The sequence below is a fragment of the Hippocampus comes genome, unplaced genomic scaffold, assembly GCF_001891065.2.
Source record: "Hippocampus comes isolate QL1 unplaced genomic scaffold, H_comes_QL1_v1.1 scaffold261, whole genome shotgun sequence".
In the NCBI taxonomy this organism is placed as follows: domain Eukaryota; kingdom Metazoa; phylum Chordata; class Actinopteri; order Syngnathiformes; family Syngnathidae; genus Hippocampus; species Hippocampus comes.
The window spans coordinates 4,840,456-4,851,965 of NW_017805824.1; the positions used below are offsets into that span (position 1 = coordinate 4,840,456).

The 11,510-nt window shown below is 39.2% G+C and overlaps 1 protein-coding gene across 2 annotated transcripts in view; it reads left to right on the top strand.

Moving 5' to 3' along the window:
• Positions 1-1,451: 1,451 nt before the first annotated feature.
• The window catches only part of tmem39a (transmembrane protein 39A), a 19,332-nt gene continuing 9,273 nt past the window's right edge, over positions 1,452-11,510 (top strand). The window contains exons 1-2 of one of the 2 annotated variants that reach the window (XM_019886874.1): positions 1,452-1,762; positions 9,482-9,673. In XM_019886874.1, the coding sequence (XP_019742433.1) occupies positions 9,561-9,673 (113 nt within the window). In that variant the 5' untranslated portion in view covers positions 1,452-1,762; positions 9,482-9,560. The remainder of the gene's footprint in view (positions 1,763-9,481; positions 9,674-11,510) is intronic. The other variant, XM_019886875.1, reaches the window with a different exon arrangement.

An 11,510-nucleotide genomic window follows, 5' to 3' on the forward strand; every position in this document is an offset into this window, starting at 1 on the left:
CTCTCTCTCTCTCTCTCTCTCTCTCTCTCTTTCTCTCTCTCTCTCTCTCCTCTGGTTGAGAGGGAAGATATTTCATCTGTGCTGTATGTTGCACATAGAGCACATTTGACAATAAAGTGGACTTGAAATTACTGTGATTGTTGGGATCCCATTTTCTGAATTCTCACACTGGGTCAAACAAGTGTTCACAAATAAAATACACATTCTTCTGATATTTTCATTCCCCAAAATGAAAATAAATCCAGCAAAACCCATCTGTGAGAATTTTTAATAGATTTCATGTTCTACAGATAAGATCACTTGTGGAGTTTGCATGTTCTTCCCATACCTGCGTGGGTTTTCTCCGGGTACTCCGGTTTTCTCTCACATTCTGAAAACATGCATGCATGAACACAAATAGTCCCAGGGTGTGTCTGTGGGTGTGAATGGTTGTGTATGCGTGCTGACAACCAGTTCAGGGTGTACCCCGCCTGCTGCTCGAAGTCAGCTGGGATAGGCTCCAACACGCTCACGACCCTCGTGATAGAGCGGTTCAGATAACCGATGGATAAAGTATCAAAATGAGAATTGAAACATTGGGTGGCGCGGTGCTCGGCTGGTCGGCACATCCGCCTCACAATGCATAGCACTCTAAATTGTCCTTAGGCGTGATGTGAGCACGAATGGTTGTTCCTCTTTGTGTGCCCTGCGATTGGCTGGCAACCAGTTCAGGGTGTACAGCCCCCCCACTACCCGATGACAGCAGAAATAGGATCCAGCACGCCCGCGACCCTCGTGAGAATAAATAAACAGATTACAAAATGGGTGGATGGATGAATGAATGGATATTGAAACATTTACGATCTCAGCATTAATATTCTGTACAATGAGCACCATATAACTGATTATGGTAGTTGAAACCAGACTTTTATTTCGACTTGTATTAATGATATTGTTAGCCTAGTAATATTGATCATGTACGGAGTGGCGTGTATATAATAAACCGAAATGCTCAATTACACAACTGGTATGTTTTTTTCTGTAGCATATCCAATCAAAACGAACGTTCATCTGCATAGACTGAGAATCCGCGACTCAGGTTTTTTGTATGCTCTGGGATTTTCGAGTTGAAGTCAGTCGATGACGTTATTGTTTTTTTTTTCAGCACCGCTTAGCCATCCCAACCCTAACATGGACAGTTGGGATTTTACATTTTACTTCGTACTACAATAAATTTCAGAGTATATACTTTATTACTTGGTTTGAATCGGGACTTTATTTGCCTCCCTCTACAAATATTTGTACTACAGAATAAAAATAGCTTAGCTTTCCGAGTACCATCATATAATCGCCATTAAAATACAATAGTAGCTCTAAGCTCTAATCACAAATGGTTCATAAGTGTACAAAAGACTTTAAACGCAGTTGCTTTTGTTCACTACAGTACTGTGCATGATTCATGTCGCACATTGATGACGTCCTACAGAGGCCGTGCTGGCTTGCCACGTCGGTCTCTGTGAAATGCATTTACACAGTTGTTCCTCGCAGGTTTGTGCTTAACTTTTTTGGAAAAAGACGCCTTTTCATTCTAACGCGGATTAACCGAGCACCGCACCAGCTTCTTCGGAACCACCGTACACCATCTCCACGGTGCTGCATTTGGTCGCGTTGGAGTAAAAAAAAAAAAGAGAGGAGGAATGCTCGGTTTCGTTTGGACTCGTCCGGCTGGAAGCCACACAAGTGACTGATGCATCCTCGTTCACTTCACCCTCCCGTATGTCGTGTGAGTAAAATGTGACTGTACAGCGCTTTAACTGCTCCATATGGGTGTTCAGACACACACACACGTCCACACATTTCCCACATTTGAAGCTATTTGCTAAAGTTCCGAACTCAACTGGCGTCTAAAAGAAGAGCACGCTGCCTGGTGTCATTATTGAGAAATGCCAGGTTTAATTAGTGCTCTTCACAGCGGTGTGATCAACATGAAATCGGATCACGTTTGTTTCGGTTTTAAGCATGCATATTATGCAAAACTTAAAGGGTTAAAGTCTGTAGAAATGGCAAAATACTCCCATGCAATATTAGTTCCCGTTTTCTCCAGTGGCTATCAACTGAAACGTTTCTCCTTTTGTTTGCGTGTTTTCAATTGACTGATTTGGCCATCAAATGCTTGAAATCAGTGGTTCTTTTTACACCAAGGATCAGCTCATAAAATATGTAGCGATCCAAGTGCTATCAGAATGGGGAACATATAAGTACTGCAGTGAAGTAGGCCAAGTGTTGACCAAAGATGAGTCAGAACTTTTACTCCTAAAAAGTATACTGTACCTGTATATTAGCATTTAAGTTACTGTAATATCGTGCATATTTGAAAATTAACTCTGCTTAAATATAGGGGGTGAATGACTTAAACGTAATGCACCGAAAACTGACATTAAAAGTGCATTTCAATTCATGTGTAAAACAAACAGTTCTTAAACGTGAATCATTCATATCATCCGTCTTCGCCAGAGTTCCCCAAATTGCCAGCCGTTTTTAATTTCATTTTGACCAGTCTTTCAAGACCCCCCTGAACAATATAAACACCAAACCTACCAAAACAAAGAGTAGACTCTCTTCCGTCATGAAAAAAGGGGTTTCTTGTAGGCACGTTCCAATCAGGGTCCAAAAATGCATCTTCTAATCATCCATAAATTATGATCAGTTGATACCTATTCCGATAATGATCATATGGATTAGGCGCATACTTTCCAATTTTAGAGCTGCACACTCACAATGAATTTAATCATGGATACATCTGTCAATTATATTCGGATTAATTAAGAAATCAGATTACCAAAAAAAAAAAAAATCCAAATTTCCATCCCCTTATTGTACAAAAACAAGACATTTAAAATTGACGGAGCAGAAACTGCAAATACATATACAGTATTATGATTTAGTTACTGGTTTGCTCTGTAAAAAGCAGTGTCAAGGAAATGTATAGTGGACGCTACACTGCTTACAGGCTTATCTCTAGTTGGCTGCAACATGAGCTGATCACGATTGGTAGCCCATCGATCGGAGCACAACTAGTGTTTAGTGTTTTTCATTCTTTAGTAATCAGCAGTAAAATATGTGTTGGTTATGCTTTCGTGACAATTCAAAGTATGAAGAAACACGAACAAGACTGTGAGAGCGCTTTGATGGCAAAATGTTTTATTTGCAGATATCTGTATACACCTAAGCACCGCGCCGTGAGCGATACTGGCTCGCCGTGAGCGATGCTGGCTCCCCACATGGCTCGCGTTGAATGCAGGTGGCCTTTCTTCATGCCATTCCTCAGTCTCACAATGAACTGCATCGTCACACACACGTTCGTCTACCTACCAACGTTCTAAATTAACTTTTTTGAGCACCAGCCAATGTTGTTAGTGACTCTCCAAATTCACCAGCCAATCAGAATTTCCACCACCTTTTTTTTTTTGTAATTAACTGTAGCACCACTGTTTTTGTCTACCTCCCTCACACTACCTCTGTTCGCACAGCCAATGGGCATATTAAACGTTATTACATAGATTTATGGCACAATATTTATTTGAAATGTAGCTGTCACTGCCAGGAGTACAAATGACAGCGTAGAGTTGGGTATACAGTCGTCACAAGTAGGCCTGTCAGGATAATACCTATATGGACTTATGGCTCAATAAATAAAATGAACTTGATCAGTGGACTTGTGTCGTTTGCATATGTATTCAACATGCATTCGTGCTGCTTCTTCCCTCTCTTGTCAGTCACATTGCTCACGGCTGTGGGAGGAACCACTCACACTCACACGTACACAACAGAGGTGGAATGACGTCCGCCGAGAACTTAAAGACCGGCGACCATTACCAGATATTTGTTTCGAGTGCCGTAATTTACGAGACCAGCTTACAGAGTTGGTGTCTCCCCAATGCAAGATCGCTGGTGGATAGAGATCTGGCGATGGGGAATGTACAGCTCGCTTGAAATCGCTACACATTCAAACTCATCATTCTATGTGCATGTTATTGTATAACTTAAAAATGAATTGTTTAAAAATCAGCACCAAACAAAACTATTGAAAAAAAGTATGACTACTGAAATCAGAAGCTTGTCTCAATTTAGTCAAAAATCAAGTGAGTTTGGAAAATGGATGGATGGATGCACTTAGTGTCAAATCTGATCTGAATAACAACAGTTGGGTGCACAGGCGGATTTGTATACATTTTACCACCCAACGGAATAACAGTTGATGTTTCTGGCTGTCACTACACACTGCTGGCATATGTAGAAAAAAAACGGATTTCTGATGATTAAAACTTTATAATACAGATGGTGTGAATATATTTCCTGTGATCATTCATTCACTTGTAACCTAAGCACAGACTTCTCGATAGGCAGTAAAAATTGCCCAAAAAATGAAATGTGGATTTCACAGTCATTCCAGCCTTGTTCAACCGGGTGAAAGAGGACATTTTGAAGGCGAGGGGGACATCTCATTTTGCTCTTGACACTACAGATAGTATGTGGTTGGATGTGTTGTTAATATTTGTTGATGTGCATTTTTTTTAACATAGACTGAGTTTTTTTTTTTTTTTTTTTGGTTCTACATTTATAAATGTTCATTATTTTTGAAAAACGAAAGATAATCGCTTTTAAAAAGGACGTAGAATAATTATTTTTGCCCTAATATTCTCACTGAATTAATGGCATTAAAAAAAAGTTTCGAAATATTTGTACTGAAATATTTATCATGACAGGCCAATGTATAAGTCACGGGCATATATTCTCTACCCTCCCCCAAAAACAACGAATGTTTTGTCATCTGTTCTGTAAAGCGCTTTGTTACAGCTGCAGCTGTTGTGCAAGCGCTATATAAATAAAAAATGATTTGAGTTGAGTGGAGCTACTGCAGCTTACGGAGTTGAGTTGTGCACTCGCTGTGTGCTTGTACAACTCAGTTGTATTCCTTTGTTTTGTACTGTTCTGACTCTATTAATATTCTTTTTTTTTAAATCTCATCTCGCTTTTTTATATCTTACATTTTGTTGATTATCCCCCTTTCCTTAACACTGCACATGTTACAGACCCAACCAGTAACTGAATCATAATTGGGGAGGGACGAGGGGGTGTATAAGTAGCTACCCAGTAGTATCCTGAGGTGTAAACCCAGGTCCAGCAAGTAAAAACCACGGGTGGGCTTTAGCCACAGGTACTTCTGCAGTGAACCCTGTTTATCGCGGCGTTTACATTCCAAAAAGAAATCCGGTGAAATCTGTGAAGTAGTCAGCTTTAATTTTGCCAATTATTATAAAATACTGTACTATAGGGGGAAAAAAAATAAAAATATAAACGTTTTCTTACAAATAACTATGATAATTTTTAGAAATACCATAAAATAATACTAATAGTCAGTCCGGGGTTGGACACATTGTGACTCGTGTATTTCACAGTTCCTCTGGCTTTGCCTCCACTCCGCTGAAGTGACTTTTTCTACTCAAGGCTGTGGTGCAGGTGTCTTTTTCCAAGAGGAGAACTTAGTTCTGGGTAATTGTTGGGACATATCTTTTTTTTAAATTATTCTCATTCAAAGCTTGTTTCCCTGCAATTCACTCATGGTAATGGCAAAGAATGGGTATCTGGAGCGCCAGGAGAAGTTTAAAACGGTACACGTCCGTACGATAGTTTCTGCACTGAACACGCTGTAAAAGTGCAACCCATGCCTCCACGTCAAATCTCTACTTAGGTCGGCAGTGATTTCTTTTTCACAAACCTTTATAGCTGTTGCTCATCATGGTGTGTGTGTGTGTGTGCAGGCCTGCGGATTTCAGAAATTCACAGAAACCGTTTTTTCGGTTCCGTTGGATCACCTAACGGGAAACCACAGTAACTAATTTTGGGTTCCGTAAACGTTCACCATGGGAACCCATTTTTCTATTTTGACTGATATTCATAATCAAGAATTCTGATATTCAAAAGTATAATATTTAAAGGGTAAATGTTTGAAAACTATGCACTAACAATGAACCTAATTACCTCAGTAGCTGTGTACTTTATTATTTATTCAATAAAATAAATGGATCAAAATATGTTGACACTTTTATTGCACTCATATGGTATCATGAATACAGCATACCACCATATCAGAGTATTTTTTTCCAGTCTCACACTGCAAAGATTAATTTACTGGTAATCATGAATATATCAATTACTGTGAAATACTATGGCAATCAGAAACACATATGTGTACACAATACCTCAGTCCTGGCTATATATCATGGGCCACAAGTAAACCTGACACTGTTAACATGGTTATACGTGTGTGTGTGTGTGTGTGTGTGTGTGTGTGTGTGTGTGTGTGTGTGTGTGTGTGTGTGTGTGTGTGTGTGTCTGTGTGTGTGTCTGTGTGTGTGTATACTATTTATGTAAATAAACATCAATGGCTACTCACCCCCTTTATTAATACAAAAGCAGGTAATAGTAATTGAATGATGAAAATCATGTGAAAAAAATGACCTAATTACCATATATAGTCATATCGTATTGACATGGCTTGACGTCCTCTTTGTAACCCCAAGACGACACTGTAATCTTCTCTCAATTTGACCAAAGAATCTACCATATGTCATCGTTAGGCCTTACCGACAGTTATTACTACACCTTGTGACAAATGTTTTATTCATAAAGTTACCATATCTACAACTAGTAAATTATAGAACGACTAAGACTGTTTCATAATATTTTTTCATAGTGATTAGCCTTTAGATCTAATGACCAACTTCAATACTTTCCTCGGAATCCTGCCTCCCCTCGCATGTCTCTTTCGTGTTTTGTGCGTACATCACACGTGAGCTTAGTGATACGCCTTTCTTCGGATGATTCATATGAAAAGTCCAACTGGCATTCCCATTTCTTAAACGTCATAAGTAAAACACCTATCGGTGTTTTTTTTTTCTTTGCTGCCATCTCAATCCGTCATCGGAGCGCTGAGACACCCGCACGCTTTCTCAGCTCGCAGACTAAAATAGCAACCTGCATGCGCACATAAAGTTTCCTGCCCCCAAACCCCACCACTTAACAAAACAAAAGTAAAATTGAAGAAAAACACTCTCACCACACCACAAACACACATACAGGCACAGTGAAATCGTGAAAGATGAACCACGTTATAACGAGGTTTCACCTTTACCTGCCGGTTGAGTAGAAGCACCTGTGGTTAGAGGCCAAACTGTGGCAAGGTTTTTACTTTCTAGACCGGGACTCGACACCTCTAGATACTACTGTATACCTACTTTTGCACTCCTTGTGTATGTTTGTGCATTTTCTGCACTGTCAATTTGAAATAATGTCTTGATTTTGTATTATTAAGGAATGGAAAGGAGTGTTTTTTTTTAATTGCATTCATGAGACAATTGACAAAAATAATAGATTAATCAATGATTCAAATAATTGTTGGTGAGCAACTCTAACTTTGAAAAATGTGCAGCTAATCCATTTGATCGGGATCAGTATCCCTACATTGAATCTCAAGGGGGGGTAAAAACTGAAAGCCGTAATTTGAAAAATAATTTGTGACTCTTACCGTATTGGCCCGAATATAAGACGGTGTTTTTTGCATTGAAAATAAGACTAAAAAAGTGGGGGTCGTCTTATATTCGGGGTCTAGACATTATGCCCATTCACAACGCTAGATGGCGCCAGATACCATTGAAGCGAATGCTGAACTTGACTCCCCAGGCCAAAGCGAATCCCTGTCACGAAGAATAAAAATAGCGGTAGCACGAAGAAGAAAAATAAAAAATAGCGGTAAGAAAGAAAAGAGAAGAAAATAATAGAAGAGAAAAAGTGGCTCCAAGATCGGCCAGGTTAACCGGCAGCTGAGGAGAAGTTATGATGTAATTTACATTTCAAAAACCAGAAGCCATTCAGTTACAAATGTGATTGCACTTTAGTTTACATATTTAAATCTTCAGATATTAAGATTTGAATGAGGCAAAATAACTTGCTTTTTCTCTCAAATATATTGTTAGAATCATTTGTTTCAGATGTACTGTAATTATTTTCTGTATAAAAATTAATTTGGTGTTCAAACAGTCTTTTTTCAAACTTGAGTCTTGGAAAAAGAGGGGGTTGTCTTATAATCAGGGCCGTCTTATATTCGGGCCAATACGGTAATTGCTTGATTTTTTTATTTTATTTTATTTATTCATTTTTTTTTGCTGCATTAAGCAATTTTTTGGCATAGCAGTCAATGAACGTGACACCTTGTGACTTGCCATATTTTTTGGACCATGAGGCGCACTTAAAATCATTTCATTTTCTCATGTCAGCTTTTCAATTTGTCGTCTTTAATTTAAATTCTTTCCTCCTACGCTGGCGTTCTCCTCCTCATCCCCATCTAATCAGTATCCATGTTTTCATCATAGTAAACTAGAAGTACTTCCTGCTTCCGTGTCTTAGAATCATGGGAAATGTAGTCCTAATATAGAGATGCACCAGAACTGCTTTTTTTTTCCCACTAATACGATAACCAATAACTTCCTGATTCCCCAAAGAGATGCTGATATATTTTTTTTGTGTGTTACAAATTAGTACTTGGTGATAATTCAATAACACCATGCGATGGACATGTGATCAATGTCACAGGCCTTTGGTAAAATGTTCGATCAGGGAGCAGAACCCGGCCGGCAGTGTGCGTGTTGGAGGCAGAGACTACATATAGATGTGGGTCTATTCCAATCACGCAAGAGGATAATTTTGCACGCAAGCGTGTTTTGAGCGCAGCCGATTCCAGATGCTTAACCAATGAACAAATATGTGTGCATGTGGCGTACTCACGCGGAAAAGAAATAAATGTCCTGTAACTTCGTTCAAAAAAATGACAAGTTGACATAGTACAACATTTGCAGTAATATTGTAATATAGCCCAGCTTTCCCAAATGTAAAAAAAAACAAACCAAAAAAAAAAACCTCATATCAGAACGAGCTAGTTCTCCTAATATTTTAGCATAAAAAAAGTAAAACGCAACAAGCAAGTTCTCTACTTTCTTATCAGAATAAGGTGGTTCTTTTTTATGTAAGAAAACATCAAGAATCATGGGAAATGTCGTCACCTTAAACGAAAATTGTGGTCAGGCTGAATGCAAGCTGAGCATTTCTGGCGGCACATTTCCAGTCTTACATTATGGGGCTGCGAGGTAAACGACAAGCAAAGAAGAAGAAGGGTCAGTGTGATGACTTGTTTGCAGCTGTTGAACTGTCAACCAAGATAGCATTTAGCATCACCCGAAGTAATAACACAACCACCGCTCAACAGATTAGCTAGCTACCCATGTTCAAACTTTTTTTCCATATGTCAGAGCATCCCCTTCTCTTCTCCTTTCACCGCAATTTTGCTGATGTAATATTTGATTTAAAGGGGAAGTAAACTCCAATTTTTTCTTTGCACGAATATGTTTTCTGCACAAGTCTAAACACAACATTCTGATTATTACAGTGGCCTCAGCGTGTATGGTCGCTCATTAAGGAGCAAGGGGGAGTCCCAGCGTCCGAGGTTGCCACGGTAACCGGCGACCATGCCAGGGGGTCGCAGGGGTCCCAGCAGACAGCAGTTGAGCCGCTCTGCCCTGCCCTCCCTGCAAACTCTTGTTGGAGGCAACCTGGGTAATGGTACAGGCCTCAGAAACAGGTATGCCATGCACTTTTTCTGTGTTAACAGTTAATGACATTCACGAGCAAAGCAGAGAAGAAAAAAGTAGCTTCCAAAAAATTACTAAGACTACACTGACAGCATTGAAAACAAACATTTAAAAGTAAAGAAGAATATGTTGCCTTTTTGAAATAACTACCGTAATTTCCGGACAATAGAGTGCACCTCAGTATAAGCCGCACGCACCCATGACATTTTTAAAGGAAAAAACGTTTTGTACACAGATAAGCCGCACTCGTCTATTAGCCGCAGGTGCCCACATTGTAACATGAGATATTTACAAAGGAGGACGGTACACAGAAAACTTTTTCAAAGTTTTAATTACATAACTTTTCTTTCCAAATAGTGCCTGTAACCCGGCAGCCCCACGGCAGTAAAACAGCACTAACAGGGCTGGTTTAAAATAAACATAATAAAATAAAATAAAAGTCACTGTTCGCCATCGAGTAATGTTTTTTTCTTCCTATGGAAAAAAATCCTCGCTTGCTGTAACACTCGGTCAGTCATTCCTTCATTAGGCTTTCTTCCATCTACGTTTTCGTGTCAACTTTTACGACAATGTCTTTCGGGAGGTTTGTTTTTTTTCTTAGTGGATGCAGTGCAGCACTGTGATGGATGATAGCGTCTTCCTCGACACACGTATATACGGTATATCAACTTGTCTCACTCTTACCTTTTATGCTCGAGCGCTCCCTGGCGGCCATTAGAAAAATCTAAATACCGTATTGGCCCGAATATAAGACGGCCCTGTTTATAAGACAACCCCCTCTTTTTCAAGACTCAAGTTTGAAAACCGACTTTTTGAACACCAAATTAATTTTTATACAGAAAATAATTACAGTACATCTGAAACAAATGATTATAACAGTATATTTGAGAGAAAAAGCATGTTATTTTGCCTTATTCAAATCTAAAGTGCAATCACATTTGTAAATGAATGGCTTCTGTTTTTTTGAAATGTAAATTCCATCATAACTTCTCCTCAGCTGCCAGTTAACCTGGCCGATCTTCGACTCACTTTTCTCCAAATTGTCACTACGTTTCTCCATTTTCTGTTATCGCTTCTATTATTTTCTTCTCTTTTCCTTCTTACCGCTATTTTTTATTTTTTACTTGTTCGTGCTACCGCTATTTTTATTTTTATCCTTCGTGGCAGGGGTTCACTTTGGCCTGGGGAGTCAAGTTCAGCATTCGCTTCATTGATATCTGGCGCCATCTAGCGTCATGAATGGGTATAATGTCTAGACCCCGAATATAAGACGACCCCCACTTTTTCAGTCTTATTTCAATGCAAAAAACACCGTCTTATATTCGGGCCAATACGGTATAGGCCGCTTCATTAAATAAGCCACAGAGTGGAAAGCGTGTGACAAAAGTCTGGATATTTCGTCCGGAAATAACGGTAAAATATTTTTTTTCTTTTTCATGTTTAAAATACCTTAATCAAAGGTACGGGTGGGGGCAGGGGGGTTAGCAAAGTTTTTAACCTGGATTTAAAAACATTTACACTCCCAAGCCCTGCCCTCTCAATCATATCTTTTGTTTGTCTGTGTGCACACAATTTACTTACCTACATTAATTAGGAACAAGTTTCAAACATAAAACGCAATAAACAGCAGGATGTGATGAGGTATTTAGGTGAGAACTGTTCTGTGGACGCTTCATGAGTCCAAGTTTTCCTGCAGCCTTTGCTCTGTCCAACTGTTGGGTCAAAAAAAAAAAAAAGAGTTGACTCCGGTGCATAGGTTTTATTTATGCACTTTTTATCTGGTGTGTGTGTGTGTGTGTGTGTGTGTGTGTGTGTGGGTGAGGGTTG